The sequence below is a fragment of the Aplysia californica genome, unplaced genomic scaffold (genome assembly GCF_000002075.1).
Source record: "Aplysia californica isolate F4 #8 unplaced genomic scaffold, AplCal3.0 scaffold00007, whole genome shotgun sequence".
Classification (NCBI taxonomy): Eukaryota; Metazoa; Mollusca; class Gastropoda; order Aplysiida; family Aplysiidae; genus Aplysia; species Aplysia californica.
Genome location: NW_004797277.1, coordinates 632,600 through 651,333, shown reverse-complemented (window position 1 = coordinate 651,333; position 18,734 = coordinate 632,600). Strand labels below are relative to the sequence as shown.

General features: G+C 38.6%; 1 protein-coding gene across 1 annotated transcript in view; it reads left to right on the top strand.

Annotated features, from left to right (window-relative positions):
* The first annotated feature begins 5,042 nt into the window (after positions 1–5,042).
* The window catches only part of LOC101861330 (BTB/POZ domain-containing protein 16), a 31,839-nt gene continuing 18,147 nt past the window's right edge, over positions 5,043–18,734 (top strand). Inside the window, exons 1-6 of the mRNA XM_005089568.3 lie at positions 5,043–5,286; positions 7,833–7,899; positions 9,721–9,877; positions 12,551–12,710; positions 13,126–13,241; positions 13,953–13,973. Coding sequence (XP_005089625.1) covers positions 5,198–5,286; positions 7,833–7,899; positions 9,721–9,877; positions 12,551–12,710; positions 13,126–13,241; positions 13,953–13,973 — 610 coding nt within the window. The 5' untranslated portion in view covers positions 5,043–5,197. The remainder of the gene's footprint in view (positions 5,287–7,832; positions 7,900–9,720; positions 9,878–12,550; positions 12,711–13,125; positions 13,242–13,952; positions 13,974–18,734) is intronic.

Below are 18,734 nucleotides of genomic sequence, written 5' to 3'. Positions count from 1 at the left end.
CTCCACACCCAGCAGTATACGAGGACTGAAAAAGTAAAAGTAAAGCATATACCAATTCTAACTTTGTTCAGTTCTTTGGTCAGACATCAGAATATGACACTACTCGACGCACGTTTCAAATCATTTTATAAAAGCTTGGTGCATTTCATAAGGCCATTTTTTACATTCATGATAGGACAAAAGGGAATCCTCCAAAAACCAATCATGTTTGGTTTTCTAGGTCATGCTTTGATACGCTTGGTACATTTAAAAAAACAATTAAAACAGCCAACTAGAAGGCTTCTATGTTATGTGGGTTAGATTCGTTCCCTCACGCACAGAATGCGATAGACCCTTATAATGGACTTCGGGTCAAATAATGTAATTATGATGAAGCAAAGCAACGGCCAATTTGATAGAGGCCTACATATACCGTTCACTGGTCAATGCCATCCCTTAAACTATTTTGTCAACCCATGTCAAACAGGGATTTGACGAAACTTTCTGCAATGTGCACTGGGTAGAATGTGAAGACTGCCGCCTCACGCAAATGAGCCAGGCGGAGGAAGCAGTCAGTTGTTGGTTACGGAATTATTAATCAAAGCAAGAGAAGTGCTCCCTGTTAATTATTTGTATAGGATCGAAGAACGAAAAAAAAATCGAATTGAAAACCCGTTACGGTAAAACAAAGAAAAGCCCAGAGCCACAAGAAGGAGTTATTCAACGAGCACCCAGGTTATTTAAAGGCAAGTGCTATACTGTAGAACCAAGCGTGGGTGCATCATACCCAGTGCACATTGTGGGCCTACTTCTTAACTGTGGGAGGAAGTTTCGTTTTTAAAAAAACCGTCAGAATAGTTTGATCCGTTTGAGGGTAGCCGGATTTTCTTCTTGGAGAGACAACAGCTGCCGAGGGGGGAGGGTTGTTTGATTGTTGTTGTTGTTGTTGGTGGTGGTGGTGGTGGTGGTGTTGTTGTTGTTGTTGGTGGTGGTGGTGGTGGTGGTGGTGGTTGGTTGTTGGTTTTTCTGGGGTTTTTTTTTTACACAATTCGATGAAATTCTCTAACACTAACACCAAACATGACTGATTTTTGTATTCCCGAATGGGTCCCTTTTCATTTTTTTAAAAATTAATATTTTTTTAAAACTCCGCCAAGACGACATTTTTTTATTTTAATTTTTATTTTAGCGCACAAAGGATTTAGATTTTGTTCCACCCGGCATGCGATAGCCGTAAATGGGTTTCCGGTCAGGTCAAAATTGATGAAAGTAATGAGTCAGCAGTAGTCAGTGCCCTTGCCCACTTGGATCTCATCCGAACTGATCATTCTTTTGATACGCTGATACTTTATTTTTTATATTTTAAAAAAATATTGTCTCTCATTGTCGATGGCTGGTTTATATTCTCATCGGTACTGCACATTTTCTGCAGTTGGATTTGTGCCGTTGAATAGCTGATGATAGGGTTATGGGTAGATCATCAGGACTATTGTTATTGTTGTTGGTACTGTTATTGTTGTTGCTATTATTTTTATTGTTGTTGTTGTTGTTGTGGTTGCCTTGGATCTGGAGCGTGTCTAACAACTTCAGTTCTGATCCGGGCAGACATGCTAGGTCTAATGTTGCTGTACTTTATGCCTTTGTGGCTACAAAGGGACTTACATACTTTACTTTATCTTTCCTCTTGTACCATCTAGGACGTCGACGGGGGAAAGAGCTTTCGATCTCTGGCAAACTGAATGGCCTGGCTGGGTGGGATGTTATGGGTCTTCAGGGTATCCTTCACACCCTTGATCCAGGTCTTCCTTGGTCTTCCTCTTGCCATGCACCCTGATATTATTTTGTTTTATGCTTCACTGGAAAGCTGGTTAGGTGCAAAACGTGTCAGGTGTCCAAACCACCCGATTGTTTGCTTCCGAATGTAATGGAGGACAGGACCAGGTGTTGTTCCCACCATTTCCCTGATCCTGATGTCTCTGATCATGTCCCAACTGGTTTTGTTGACGGCTCTCCTCAGACATCTCATCTTGCAAGTTGTTATCTTGCGTTACAGACTTTTGGTCAAAGTCCATGTCTGGCACTAGTAGGTTAAGGCGGGTATGAAGACTGAGTCAGTGAACTTGGTTTGGGTCTCAATGGAGATGTAGGGAAGTATGACTTGGTTTTAATCACATGACCGCTACGGTAGGCATGAAGACCATCCCGGGTCACCCTAAAACGCCCGACTAACGGGGCTCTGGTGACGCTACGACGGGCATAGCAAACCGCTTCAAGGATTTTATTGCTCAAGAAACTAAAAGGAGAAAGATACAAAAAAACAGCCCATATTGATCCAGTGCACAGTGGAAGAGACCGGCGTTGTTTCTCAGCATATTATTGCAAATGTCGCATTCCCGTTTATCCAGGATCCTCTAATGGAAGCCAGTTTGGGCGTTTTAGGTGTTTAAGTTACAGATCCACTTTTTCTTCTTCGCGGCACATCTGGAAATGCTGCTGCAGCTCCGAAAGCATTTGTCGTTACGGCTGCCAGCGTTACACACGACAAGGTTTTGTAGCGGTACAGTACAGTCAAACCTGCCCAAGACAGATTCACAAGGGAGCCAGAAGAAAAATTGTCCCAAGCGTTTTCCGTTTTGGACTTGGATGTGGGACCAGCGTCCGTGGTGAAGTGGTTAGGTGCTTCGCTATAGCACGCATGAGACCCGAGATCGATTCCCGCACGGGGAGAAACTTTTTATCGATTAGCTCAGTTTTTCTGCTAGGAAGTTTTATTTTATTCCTCTCAGCCAGGTTGGCCCTTACAGACATGATCTTAAGTCCACCTCACAAATGATCTAAATTGTGTCAATGGGGGAGCGTTAATATAAAAAAATTTTTTTTTAATAAATTAAAAAAACCCACACTTCCCATGTGCTTTCCTGGCCTTTCTAATAATATTAATACATAATGGCATAAGCCATTACTGATTAATATTAATCCTTTGCCGCCTTGCATCTCAATTATGACCTTAGTCCAATCAACAGAAAGCGGTTCAAGGTTTCATTTGTTTCCACCCTTGTAGCCTCACCCATCGATTTAATAAGCACAATCAACCAATGACACCCCCTTTCCTTGGGGGCTCTCGAGGCCTTGGGGTTAAGGAGTTCGCCTCTCAATAAAAGGTCCCGGGTTGGAATCCGGGTAGCGACCGAAAAATTGTTTTCTCTAAAAAAAATGTCTCCCTTCAGCTCTTTTTCTGTTCTCTATCAATGTTCTATCGTCTGCTTTCGTTTCCACTTTCTGCCCTCACCCCCTCACCTCCTTTGTGTCCTCTTCTGGGCCCCTGACTCTTTCTGCACCCTTTCTACAGCTATACCTCCTTGGCTCCTTCTTACCGCTGTCTTTCAGCCACACTCCTGATCTTCAGGTAGGAAAGATCTACACCTAGCCTTCTCGGACAAGGGCTAAAAATTTCGAAGGTCCCGTGCTGTCTAAAATCAATAAGAGTAGGCTTCGGCAGCCACCCGGGCAAAATTCAAAATTTCCTATCAATTGAACATGTTTGGTGTGTCCCGCGCGCTCATATGACCTTATTATGTAGTTGCAAGCGCCGTAAAACACTTACCAAAAAAAAAAAAAAAAATTTCCTTCATGTAACAACGATTCGAGGAACTTCTGATTTGGCTGGCGGTGCTATCAGAGGGGGGGGGGGGGGGGGGGGGGGGGGGGCCCCCGGGCCCAAAAAACCGGGGTATTCGACTCTCATTCAAACGTCCCGGGTTCAAATCCGGGTGGCAACGGAATTTTTTCTTTCAAATTGTCTCTTTTCACATCCTGTCCCCTGCTCTCTAACAATGTTCTCGTCTTCTTTTATCTTCATTTTCTGCCCCCACCCCCTCACCTCCTTTGCCCCCTCCTCTGGGCTCGTAACTCTTTCGGCAGCCTTTCTACTGCTTCTCATAAGCTCCTTCTTATTAATCTGAAATAATTGCTGTCTTTCAGCCACTCCCATGATCTATGGTAGGTAAGATCAACGCTCAACCTTCTCGGACAATGGCGAAAAATCTCGGAGGTCCCGTGTGCAAGTTGAGCACGTTAAAGGCCCCTTGGTTGTCCAAAATCGATAAGAGTAGACTAGGCGTCGGCCGCCACCCGGGCAAAATTCAAAATTTCCTTCAAACTGAAAATGTTTGGTTTGACCCACGCGCTCATATGACCTTATGCAGTTGCGAGTGCCGTAAAACACTTAGATTTGAAAAAAAAAATGAAAAAAAAGAGCGGCAGGCAGTGGTCAAATGTCAAGTGTCTGTGCCAGTCGAATTTGAGCATGTCGGTATGATTGGTGATAATGTTGGGGATTTTATTGCTTGTTTGTTTGTTTTTTGTTTATTTTTGTATATTTTTGTTTGTTTTCGTTTGCTTGTTTTTTTTCCTTGTGGGGTCGCTGTCGGATCATCATGATGAGACTTTAATTTAATACTATTTCTCGGATGTCGGTACCGGCAGGTAGGCCTATTTGCGTTGGACACATACGAAGAGAATAATGCTAGGCTAATTAGTGGTTCAAAATTCTTCTTCTTCTTCTTCTTCTTCTTGTTCCGCTTTTCTTCTTGTTCTTCTTGTTGTTGTTTTTCTTCTTCTTCGCGCGCTCATAATTTTGACCTTATGCAGTTGCGAGCGCTGTAAAACCCATACTAAAACTAACTTCTTCTTCTTCTATAATGTAAAATAAGCCTACACGTGTTCAAGTGGGGATCGAGAACAGACTTCAAGTTCAAGCGCGCCATATGATGGAACTTGGCATTGCTATAGTTCTAATACAAATGTGTAAAAATAATATATATATACGAAAAAAAGCGAATAGCAGCAATGTAAATCGATTTATTTTTAATCTAAATATCAAAGTTAAAGTAGCTAATAATATTGATATCGTCCCTGAAAAGTTGGTTGCCGTAGGCTAGCCCTGGCAAAATTACAGCTTGTCGTTTTCGTTTTCCGCGCGCTCATTTTTAAGTCCCTAGCAACACCATATGTAAATTCATTCGCCAGTCACTGTTAGATACAGTAAAACACATTAGAATAACTATCCTCTAAATGGGTCTTGTTTAAAATAAATAGCTATTAATCAATAAAAATGCTAAAAAATTAAATACATCATCTAGAAAATAAAAATTTAATTGAAACATTCGTGTCTCGGAAGGTTTTGTTTACAAGTTGTTCGCAAGTTGGCGTCGTCAAAATGGCGGACGACGACACGAAGAAACCGAAGACGGTTTATTTCCCCTCTATTCCTCCAAAAGTTCCTGCTACTGCGCTCTCCTATTCAAAGTAAGTTTGCAGAACCTTTAGTCGGGACTTTAAAATGATAAAGAATAGTTTGTTTGTCTACAAGAATAGAGATAAAGCTTGAATGTCTAGTAGAATACCCCCCAAGCCCACAAAACAAGCTGCCCAGTGGCTGTGTCAGTGTCATCTACGACAATGATGCCGATGCCGATAGTTCGTCATAGACATGTCGTAGTAGTATCGTACATTAAAGTGACAAATTGTTATAGTCCTATGATATATTCCATAACCATAATTGAATATCTACTGAATTTTAATGAACCAAGTCACGGTCGGGCAAATGTTGTTTAAAGGCAGACGGCGGTGATGATTATTATAAAGTCTATATATATCTAGATTCTAGATCTAGATCTAGAGACTTTAAAGAATGTTAGAGATCACTGAATTTGATTCTCACTGTTGTATAACAGAGTTGGGTATTTTTTTTACTTTCCCTCCCGTCTCACACTCAGCTACCAGTTGTCTATTTTCTACTAAATATTGATGCGCTGAACACGAATATCAACTTCATTTCCGTCGCAAATTAATGGTTTTTGAAATATTTGATTGTTTTTAACCGAGATATATCTATCTAGACATGCTTTGGACCAATCGGGGGGTTCCAGGGGGGCCTGCCCCACTGGGGTAAAAGAAAATCTGGGGGGTTACACCCATAATTTGATATTTTACAGTTAGATTTGAAATTGTCTTGAAAATAATTGATTTGCGACAGTTTTAGTGGCTTTATGTGTGATCTGCAGCAAACAGTACAGCAGTTTGACCCCTGAAACAGTGCATCTGTGTGCGGGAGTGAAAGTAAAAATTTACCCAGAGTTGTAACAGTATATTGAATATGAAGGTGTAGGGGTAGATCTAGATCTAGATCTAGATTCTATGTCTTTGTACTGAAACTCACGAACAAAATTCACCGAAACTCACAAAATTCACCGAAACTCATAGAAACTGTCAATTCATGCGTGCAATTTTCTGTTGTTGTTTTTTTTGTCGTTATTAATATTTATGCATTTTTATCTCACTTTCTTCTTCTTCTTCTTCTTCTTCTTCTTCTTCTTTTTCTTCTTCTTCTTCTTCTTCTTCTTCTTCTTCTTCTTCTTCTTCTTCTTCTTCTTCTTCTTCTTCTTCTTCTTCTTCTTCTTCTTTTTCTTCTTCTTCTTCTTCTTCTTCTTTTAATAACATTTATCTTCATGATAAAAATATGTGAGGCAGCATGGTGGAATCAGGCTCTTGTCAATTTTTGGGCATGTAGAGTTATAAATTCCAGTATCATCTTAAAGCTCTCGCCATCTGTTTTTGTCCTCTGCTTTCCTCAGATTGTCACCCATTGTCTTTCCTGTCCACTCTGTAATGTTTTCCTCCCATCTCCATCTCTGCCTTCCTCTCTTTCTCTTTCCTGGTACAGTTCCTTGCAGGATTGTTTTGGCAAAAAAATCTATATAATTTAGACTCCCCTCCCCCTGTTTCTCTCTGTCCATCTGTCTATATGTTTTAATGCCCAAACATTTAATTTGAAATACAATATTGACATTGTTTCAGTTAAATGATTCCATTTAGCATTGTTTTGGTGTGCTTCGGTGAGTTTTGTTTGTGAGTTTTGTGAGTTTCAGTAAAAAGACATACCCGTTATATTTATATGAGTCTAGCCAGTCTAAGTTGTTTTTCAGCTAATTTTTTTTAGTTATCGTTAGTGTGATGTTAGTGACAGCAAGATCTAGATAATAATTCAGAAAAGCACTTCTTTGCAGCATTTTAAAAAATTAAATTCTTTTCTAAAATTCTTGAACTTGAAGTAAAGTCAAAGCTACGAGAAAGCCTTCTGAGGTTTGCAATACTTTTATTGTGATTATATTTACAGGAGACATGCCTCTTCTGACTGCTTGTCTCAAGTTGTCTCAAGGGCTTTTAATCATCACTCGCTAGCTCCTTTACCAATCTTACCTCTCTAAAAATACTAAATCAATTAAAATGCCAAGAACTAAATCAAAGAAGATTGAGAATGAGGCCTTGTAAGACTAACAGTTTTGTCTATGCCTCATTCTCATTACATTTTAATTATTTTTTTGTTTAGCTAACTGGGGAATTTATTTATGTGAGCTTTGTTTGAGGGAAGTTTGGAGATGCTTGGTCTGTGCTTTTGCAGAGTAGATTGATTACATTTTTTTGGTCCCACAGTTGGTATGGACCCTGGCATGGATATTAATTTAATACACATGTTTGGCCATATTGTTCTTTTTCTCTGTAATCTGTGCCGAGGAGGCTCAATAGTAGGCAGTCTTTCTATTGTGGACAAGCACAAAAATGGCTTGCAGTCAGGTAGGGCGGAATTCCACTGGCTGTGTCTTTGGTTTAGGTTGGTGTTCAAACTCAAAGTGCCTGGGCAAGAAAAATTATTACCTGTTGAAAAGAATTTAGTATTCTGTGAAAAAAACGTCTGCAAAAATGGTTTCCATTGTAATGTCTGCAATGGTGTATTTTTTTAGTGAATTTATAATTGACCAATTAAATTGATTGTTATTAAATTTTCTCTTCAGGTCTGTACAAGAAGCACCTTACAGAGCTCTCGTTGGAGTTGTAGTTGATGGAAAAGAGGTGGAAAGAGTAAGTTCCATAACTTTTTGAAATAATTTGTGATGATCCATACTAAAATTTGTGATGATCTGTTATTATTCTAACAGAAGGCACAAATTGCTTTTTTTTTACCTCTGGCAGCGGGAGTTCAACATAGTTTTGAAGGCTTTTCTCTGCAGGATTACTTAGCTACAATACTTCAGAATGGCATACTATCATCGGCAAGGGGTAGCACCTTTTTAAAAAAAGTCTATCACAAATAAAAACATAATTCCTCCGTCAGGATTACTTAATATAATTGTGGTAGGGTCAACATTATGGCCTTCTTTGTGTCACCCCTCTTTACGTTGAAATTAGTGTTATTTTAAATTTTATTTTTACCAGATGTATCAAGTTGTGTAGTTTACAAAGACAAAACTTCTTTTTTTTCTGTCTGAGGTCACAGTTTAAAAAAATTCCCCCTTGCATCCAAGGAAAGATTTCTATGTTTAGGAGAAGCTTGAAATGTGTTGATTTTTTAAATAGTTTTTCGAGAATGTAGTTTTTGTAAGAGTATGTTAAATATAAAATGCTTTGATTTCACTATGTGATGTGTCACAACACGGTGGAATCAGGCACTCTTTAATTTTTTTTGGCTTTGGGAGTTATTGAAATAATCTTAACTCTTATCCTGCGTCTGTGCTGAGATGTGAATCTTATCAGCAACCGATTACGTCGGATGTTCCGGGCAGGCCGCCTGGGTCACTCAGTGTGTATTATTGGTGTACAGCGCACGCGCCGGGAAACGTGTGTTTTCGCCATGAATGTGTGTTAGTTGATGATGAAAATAAAGCTCTATCTTTCATAGCTTTCTATTTATAAAGTGTTACAAACACATGAATAACCCCCTCTCACAAGCTGATAAGACATTACGGGTAGTTACGCCCATTCAAATAACCTTTCTAGACGCTCTTGTTGCTATGAATGACCTGAGGTTCCAAAGCAGATAATATAGGTCAATTTCCAAATGTTTTGCACTCAAATTGTTCTTTGTACCTGCACAATTGTATTCAAAACTATTTAACAAGTTTATTTTTTATCATGTTGTATCATTTCATACAAAATCAAGCTCATTTGAAAGGTTTTGTATAGAAAAATGGAAGTCTTGTCTCCCGACTATCCTTTCGAGCTCCTCATGTCTAAGTAGGTCAATTTCTTATATAATTTCATTGGACGAACATCTAGAGCTACCAACTTGCATGTTTTGAATGAGACGTTCGATTACGAACCAATGCAAGCGGTTCTAGAAGAAGGCCACAAACGTACACATACTCAAGCAGACTGATGCACGCACACTTGACCTGCATGAATGGGGATCCGACGCTGGACCTGAATTTCACGTGAGATGATGCTCGGCGCGCGTGCGCTGAGCCAGGGGCTAGACTGACGCGGGACCCGAACGAAGGCGAGGTGCCGAAATAAACTTATCGGTCGACATACACCCAGCCCCCGCGGACGAGAGTTAAAGACTGTTCATTTACCTTGCTTTTGATGATAAATATACCTTTCTATCTGGAATAGAAGTTGAGATTTTTGCAGTTGAAGGAGGTTAGGGTAGCCTCGTGTCAGAAGTAAAATCGGCGAGAACATGACTGCCAAAGGTGGTGCTTTGGGGAAAGAAACGTACAGCACCCATTGCAAGTAAGTCAGAAAATAATACTTTCTAATTAGCTTGTCGTGGACTTTCTATTTGTTACTTATATATCCTTAATCGAGGTTTACTGCAGACTTTTTATGGGAAAATATTTCTTTTCAAACTTACATAAATAGAAATCCTCCAAATACAGCATGTAGCTTTCTTTCTTTCGTCAGCATCATGAGAGTCCCAGATACCGTGTGAGACGTCAAACCGGACTTACCAACCGATGGCGTCTTCCAGAATCTCTGTACAGCGACCTTTTAGGCAGTTCCCAGGCTCTGAAGGCTATCAACATGCCTTTCAATCAAAGCTTGGTAGAGGTCATCACACGTACGTATCCAGCATGCAATCCAAATATCCGGAGTATTCAAGATTTCAAAAAGAAATTTCAAAATAAAAAGGAATGGAGTTGGTTAAAACAAAAGAAAAAGGAGAAAGCCAAGTCTACTGAAGCACTCCCTCCCTTGTAAACCCAGACCCAAGATATAAAGTCCTGTCATAGAGAGGTGCAGTTTTTTTTTTCCTTCTTTTTTTTAATTGGGGAAGGATTTTTCATTCTCTCGAAATAAAAGATCGAGGGATTTAAATAAAGAATATGATATTTGAACTTCTGTTTGCTTTGTGAAAGTGAATTACAGCACTGTTGTGCTTTTACTTCAGTTTCGCCCATTAAATTATTTCCATTTGAGTTTGAATGATGGCTTTGGCTTGATGTTCTCTGTTGGCTTTCTTCACTTTGTTTAGTGCGAGAGAATGCCACTTTTCTTCACTGAGAGTCTGTACAAAACCATAAAGAAGTGTACACCCCGAGTGTTAGTTTGTGACAAGTAAAGCTGTGGCTTTTCTTGTTGCTTATTCTAGAAAGCATCTATATAAATATTGTGTATGTGTTTGTGTATGCAAGTGGTCAGAAGGTGCCACTGGTAGTTTATAGGCATACACTTTTTTTCTTTCCCACTTATTGTCCATCTGTTTTGCTTTTTCTGTGCTTTCAATGGTTAGTTGTCATGCCAATTTGCTTCTCTTTATTAAAAGTAAACGAAGTTTGTCTGTGGGTATGCAAGGATATTTTTCTACCATGATTTAACAAAGTCTTCATCACTAATGTTATGTATATATGAAATATGAAATACTGCTTTTTAATTGTAATAGTAATAATAATAATAAATAGCATAGCCTTCTATCCCATTATGAAACAAACAAGCTAAAAATATGAATAACTTGTCTCAAGATTTAAGTAAAATTCAAAACTTTAAAAAAGGAAAAGTCATAATAATAATATCTTCAGTCATTTTTGTAACCAGACTAAAGCTGGATGTTTCAGCATTGCATGCCGAATGGGCTCTATTACATGTAAGAAGTGCATCTGGATATGATGAAGGCATTCGTACAATTTCTTTTATTAAAACGAAAAGAATAGTGAAATGGGGATGTTCAGCTGACAGTCTGGAGTTCAGGTTAAAAATGTGTTTCCTGACACGTTTGTTATGTTAACTTTGGTTTGTTTGACTGGTTTGGTCTCTAAATGATTTTGTTGTCCTTGAGATGATTATATGTTGAAAGTTTGCTCCTTGTGTTAGAAGTTTTTGACTACAGTCAACGCTTTTTCTGCACTTTTGACTTAGCTTACCATTTTACTTATTAGACTGGGCTGCAAGTTGTGCATTCACCAAACTTTTTAAAATTGCATGGTGTTGGCGCTCAGTTGAACCTCGCTAGCTTGAACTGAACAGCTTTATAGGAGAGATTTTTTAAAAACCTGTTAAACATTGCTAATGTTTACACTAGGCAATCAAATTTTGTTGATGTATAGAGATGGGCCTTGGTTAAGGACAAAACCTGTGGTTAGCGAGACTCTCTTTTCAAACACTGTTCCAATGAGCCTTATTAAGGCTTGAGTGAGCTTAGAGCAATTCAACACGTGGCTTTTGATTGTTCCACTAACCTTGCTATCTTTAGTTTGTCTTTAAATGCACAGTGTTAACATGCTTTGGGTTGTTTTATGATGTCCCAGTGGCTGGCAAGTGGTCTGTAAAACATTTTGAGTGGGTGAAGAAATTTCTTTGTTCCTTAACACATCAAGGAAAATCAATAAGGTAAATGACCGCATGGAGAAAAAAAGTGGGATTCACTGGCCCATGGTGCCTGTCTGGTGCTTTCTTAAGTTATAACCCAAAGAATTGGACATTTCGCTGTGGTAGATAGTGAGGTTTGTGTAAAATTTAAGGTTCGTTTTTTCAGCTTTTGCAGTTTGAATCTGGGTTTAATATTTTACACAATTTGTGCAGAGATATCAGAAATCTTTTGGTGCAAAAATATTTTTTACCAAAATCCGAGTTAGCAAGGTTCCATCGGAGCACCGACAATGTGTCGTTTGGCATATTGCATCCAGGGATTTTTTTCAGTACCCATTTCATCTGCTTATTTTACACCCACACTCTATGACTGGTGGCTTTTGTCTCACACATAGGCATGAACTGAAGCCCACTAAAAGGGCTGTTAGGTTAAAGGTGAAGGGTTTTTCTTGCGGTGTATCCTCTTTTGATGGAGGGCGCACAATGATGTTCTTGGCTGGCTAGTGTATTCCAATTTATCCGCTTTGTCCCGGGGAGGGGGGGAGGCTTAGTGGGGGGCCCTTACAGCTTGTTGCACAGATAACATGTGAATTAACTTGCAATTGTGTATGTTTTAGGTGAGGGGTGGGGGGGATGTTGATAGGGGCAGTCAAGGAATAAATCTTAGTAGTAATTCTGTGTGGGTGGTTGGTGGGCATTGGTATGGTTTGCTTCCTTTTTTCTTATCAAACATCTCTTCTCCTTTTCTTTTTATGTCACTCTTAAGTAAAAGTAACACCTTCAGTCTTCGCCATATATATGACCTAATTATGACGCATGTGCCGTAAAACTGGCCGTAAAACTGTTGTTAAATGAAATTAAACTAAGCTGCTCTGTATGATCCCTTTCCTGAATGAGTGAATTGTCTTGTTTCGTCTGCTCATTACAGATGAAGGCCCAAAGCAGTCCATGCACATTGATATGTCTGCTCCATACTCTTTTCGCCAAATTGATGACAGGCCAGCCACGTTTCCTGCTTTTGCAACTCGAAGTCGGACAACACTGGAACCAGGTGCACTTGCCAATCCTTTGACTGTGCGGATTAAATCGTAAGTCACTTTGTCATCTTTGGTGGAGGAGAGATTGTTAAGTCTTTAGACTGAAAATCATTTCAAAATACTACTTATTTTTCTTAAATACCTTTATGCTTGATTTTTTGTTTGCTTTTGTCAGTTATTCTTCTTAGATGGGATAAAAGTTCATAACAGCTTTTTTTCCAATCTCTTTGCCATGCATACTAAGGCATGTATATTTGAGTTAAAGGAAGTACATCAACTCAATAACGACCTTTGGGTGTTAAAACACAGACAGACGGAGACCATGGAGGGACAATAAAGAAATTGGAGCTCTCGTAAAACCTTTCTACCACCCACACGTATAATCTGTGTCATCACTAATGATGATTGTCTATATGGAGATGTATGTGTCTGTCACTGTTTTTAACTGTTCTGTATAATTCCTCAGCATCCCTAAGTCTGTTGGGAGTGTGAGAAGCTTTGTACCCAAGTGTGCTCGTCCAGAGACTCCAAAAGATATTTTTTTGTATCACTCAAAGAAGAGCATGACATTCCTGGGACCTGGTGAGTGACTTGCATGAATAGTGAACTGACGTAACTTTGTTTTGAGAAAATTATCAATATTGTACACTTGTTGTATTATGAAATATTTGTCGACATACCTATATTGTCACAGTTATAGATAGTTGGACTGCTTTTCGTTTTAACAGGTTTTATGTAAATGTTTGGGATAAAGCAAAGTTTTAAAAAAATCTAACTCAAAATGCTTCCATGTCCTTTGCTCACCAGTTGTCATATTCTGCAAAATTCTAAGTAAAAAACAAGCAGTCTGTCTATGATTGTGTCAATATGTGTGTTCAAAAGTGAATTTAGTCACTCTCAAGCATCACGTATGGTCATAAGGACAAGGGCTGTGACCAATAGTCCCTAAAGCCTAGGGTAAAGTAAGTCATCTATTATTATTTAAAGGGCTACTGTGAGTGTGCTTTAACATGCACCATGTCGAGATTTGACTATTACTAACAAATGTGTTGAACACCTTGTGGTTTGAATTTGAAGTGCATTTTCTGTACTCAAATCAACACTGTTAATGTAGCATTGATGATACTAATAATAATAAGAAGAAGAATGGATTGTCTTTATTATGTGCATATTACTGCTGGAAACTAGGCTCAATGTGCTTTACAATTTATATTGTAAGCATCAAAGAACTCAAACACTGTGATGTATAAATATTGCCTACATTTTTGTTTCATAAATTAATCTTCTTTGTAGGAAAACAACATAAAAAACATGGTATGTATGTCAAGGATCAACATCCCTGAACTGTATCTAAGGACAGAAGTTTAAGGATGCAGTAAAGAGTGTAAAATATTCCTAGGATTTTTGCCATATATTTATCTTCAGCCTTAAAGTGGGCAGGATTTTCATTTAAAAGAAAAGAAAGATGTTCAAAGTAAATTTGTTGGTCCTGCAAATTTAATTGATTTAAAAGATATTTGGTCAGACATGTAAGTTGAAGTCTGTATGTTTTGAAACCTAAATTTTAATTTGTTCTTTCATCATGCTGAATGTTTCGTGTGCAGAGTTCGATTTGTGTTTGCTACTTTACACTTGGCATCCTTTTAATTTCTGTCCTTGTGTGGGCTTATGCAGATATATAGACTGGAGTTGCTCTCGTTTTTTTATATTTAATGAACAAATACAGTGATGACTTTGCTGAGACCAAGCCCGCTTTACGTTTAATTTCTCCTGTCTAAAAATGATGGTAAATTGTATGAACTGAGGGTGAAATCTGTATTCTTTGTTTTGAGTTGTGTCTTATTTACTCATGGAACATAGTGGTAATTAACATGTGAACCATTAACCATTTCTGAATTAGTACTCTAGACTTTCTTATAAACACTGCGAGATAAAGGAATGATGTGTGTTTAATTATTTACACGGCTGTTGTATTTTTATTAATAAAACAAACTAATAATCTAGAGAATGATCCAGCGATTTCATTGAAGTACAGTTGTCTCCGCCTAAACGCACCTCACACAAAGGCACACTCCGCTTAGACGCACCCTTTCGTCACATGACGAGTTTTTTACTTTATAATTTTGACTTACAAACACACCGTCACTTCTTCTAAACGCACTCTTCAATTCGCGAAACACACTGATTGGCAAAGCTTGACAAGGGGAAATTTACCTTGCAGCCTACACAGCTTACATAAGACAAGTCTAGACACCTTGACAACCGGTTACCTGTATTTTGCGAGACTGACCCTCAAGCAAAACAAAGAGAGTGATGGACAGAGTTTTCACGCCCAACTTTCCATGGACTCATAGGTCTAGGATTGGTCGGGTGTGAAAATATGTTGAGGATGGTGGGGGTGGGGGGAGATGAATTGTCTTCTGATTGGTCACTCGAAATGTGTCTTTGAGAGAAGCTTTCTGACTGGTGTTTGATTGACAGCATACGTAATGTTTAGTTAGACCTATGATGCGCAACACAAGTGGATGCTGTAAAACACTAGATAGGCCTCTTATTAAAGATTAGTAAAGTTATCAACTACCCTCAAAGAACTTATAACGTACTTGTTCAACGAATCACAAGAGAAAAGTCTGATGTCAACTATGCATTTACCGAGTTGCAATAGATGACAGACAGTCGGGGTTGGTCGTTTGGAATTGGAAAGCCGCATGGCTGAGAGCTTTTGTCTGTGACTAGATGTATCACGAACAATTTCCTCTTATCTGTTCCCAACATTTTATAGTGCATATATCAGTACAGTAAGTCCGTTTTTCTGCGTTCCCTTCCCCCCTAACACCTTTGTACTCATAATTCATAAGCGCAATAGGGAAATCCTTCACAAGACAGTCATGTGACATCACATAATTGGCCAAAATGACCCATCAACCCCAAGGGAAATCACAAAAATATCAAGGAAATGAGATATTGCGTCACTTCGTCCCTTTGCACAGGTTCATGTAAACACACGCTCCATATAAACACACTCTTAGGGGACTTCCCGAACACCGTGGGTTTAGACGGAGACTACTGTAAGTGGCTCTGCCATGTCATGTACAGTATTCTTATTATTCAAGATTTTGGCCTTTTGAATTGATTCCATCCCAACGCCGTGGATCTGTTCCATGACATTTGTGCTGTAAAATTAAGGAGAGGCTGTTCTTTCAAGAAGTTTTCATGTCTGTCTTATCTCAAACAATGGTTAGAATATAGGCGCCTCCTCTGAAATGACTAACCTTTCTTGATAGAGGTGTAAAACTTAACACCCAGTCAGCAGCCAACTTTCTGAAATTTCTGATTTTGAGAGTAATACAAAACATGTGTCAACACCAACAGCCAGAGCAAAATTATTATCTGAATGAAAATGTGCTCCCTTATAATGGAAATTTACTAACACATGTGCGTTGTTTGCTCCTTCACGCCTGATGTGACCTTTGATTGGATTACAAGTTTGCAGCTGAGTGACATATGTTGTGTGACATTATTGCTGTGTCAGCTCTCAGCTACAGGTATTGCCCCACCACATAACCTTTCCATTTGCATGTTGAACGTATGTGTGGTATCATTGTGAAATCTGGCACTCATCAAAATAATTAAATTAAAGACACTGACATTTTCATGCCTATTCAGCAATTTTAATGATTTTTTTCCCCCTTTGACTCGACACCTTTTATGTCTATTTCTGTGGGGATTTTACTATAAAATGTTGATCAAAGGTACAAAAAATGTAGATCTAAATTTGCTTTTTCCAAAGACACTCAAACTTTGGAAGGCACCCAAATTTGTGACCATTTTTTCCCTAATTTTACCGCTGAAACCAGCGAACCCCAACTTGTTCAATCCCAAGTTTATTTACTTCTTTACAAGATATGTAGGTATTTTTTCACCTAAAGCAAGACAAGAGAACAATAAATTTTAAAATGATATCAATAATTCCGTATACCCAAAAATTGAAGAGTGCCTGAATCCACTGTGTCATGACACACATTCTTTTCAAGCCATTTCATATCCTTTTTTTTTTTTAAATGCCATGTTACTAACTAAACTAGTCACTTTGTGTTATTTTGATAAGTGTGGGGTGTTATGAGGGGCAGGAGGTGTTTTTGTGTCAGCATTAGCTTATTGAAAATGAAAAGAATCTGCTTTTGTACTTGTCTAGTGCCCAATGAGTCTGAATATATCATTTTGAAGATGGATTATGTCTGCCAATCATTAGAGTAGAAAAAAAGAAAAAATGAAAGCAGAGAACGTGTATAAAAATGAATACTTTTCATGTATGTTTAAGGTAGTTTGTTTGGTGGGTTGTTTTTTGTTTTTTTTTTCTTTTAGGGAGGAGGGGGGGATTTATTGGGTGAGAATGAAAAAGTTGTTGACTACGACTTGGGACTGCCTATATTAGCTGTTATTGTTTTCTTTCGTAAAGAAATCAGTTTTGAAAAGGGGAAAAGAAATCTAAAAGTCAGTTTTGAAAAAGAAAAACAGATTTGTTGGGCATAGGCAAATTTCTTCATCCTAGGAGAAGCTGAAACAGAGCTACTGGTCTAGTGTAGGAAATTGTTATATAAGCAAGCTGTGCTGTATGGGACCGCTGTACTTTTTAGGGATGCTAGCTAGTACCTGGATGTACACACCTTTTTCGCCCCTAATGAGAGAAATATTCCAAACACTTGTCTTGAAATGCTGTTCCTTTCCCCCCTCCCCCTCTCATCCATTACTCTTTTTATCAACATTATTGTCCATCACAGCTTCTGCTTCTTGGCTACCTCAGAATTACAAAGTTCTATCTGACACTTTTGGCCGTTTTCAGTTACTGAGACCATGAAATCAGAAATCAAATGCACTTTCTGCTCTTATAAAAATCAAAAAATGATTTTAAGTCCTTATCAAGTTATTCGAAGAATTGCGTTAGAAAAAGCTTGACATGTTGTGAAAATCAAAATTTTTAACATCAAATTTCTCAAAATTAGGTACAGAGCAGATAGAACTTTGTAATTCTGAAGTAGCGACTTGTGGGAAGTACAGTCTAGCAGGCACATAGCAAACAGATATTCAGGTCCCAGTTTATTTCTTGTACATAATATATCCTCTGTATTTATAACACATGCGTAGTGAAATTCATACATAACAAATAGATTTCCACATCGGACCAATTTCTCTATCTGCATGCTAGACTAATTAATACTTCTTAATAATAATTGCTTTTATATAGCTTATATCCACGCTTGACAGCATGCTCTATGCACTCTACAACTATTATTACCCCAGCAGACCCTAGAACACAGCTGCAAAATATTTTCAGCTTCCCGGGAAGCATACAGTGCAAGCTGTGGATTTCAGGGGCTCAAACCCTAATGAACTGACAAGATCTTTCACTGTCTATAGCCAGGTACTCATTCCCACTTGGGTGAAGTGAGGAAAATGTGCATAAAATGCCTTTCCCAAAGACACAACGTCGAGTCCCTGATGGGATTTGAACCCACGACTGTGCGGTTGCAAATCTGAGAGCCTAGCCACAAGGCCTCCAGCTTCTGGCGCAAATTTTGCGAACCTTTGTAGCATGTCCTCTGGCCAGTACAATTTCTCCTTGAAAGACTGGGAGAAGGGGGGGGGGGAACCTATTCTTGTTGAGGCAATAACTGACACAGAATTTAAGTCAAAGTGGGCACTAGCCAAATTCACTTAGTGTATAAGAACCTATTACACACAGCAAATCATTGCTTGATCATTGAATGCAATGCTAGTGTAGACAGAAAGGTAGACACATTACCCTCACCTTTTTTTCTCAAGTTGACAGAGAGCTGTCTCTGTTAATTTGTTCATGTTTACGGTATAGTCAGACTGAAGCTGTCATCCTTGTATATATTTTTTTCTATTATCAATGTGTCTCCTTTTGCAAAAAAACCCAACTTAATGAAGAAATGAAGAGTAAGGGAAAAAAAATCTGAAATGATTCTAAAAGCATTTCATCACATCTGTAGTCCTTCTTTCTTTCTATGTAGACCATATCTCTCTCTCTCTCTCTCTCTCTCTCTCTCTCTC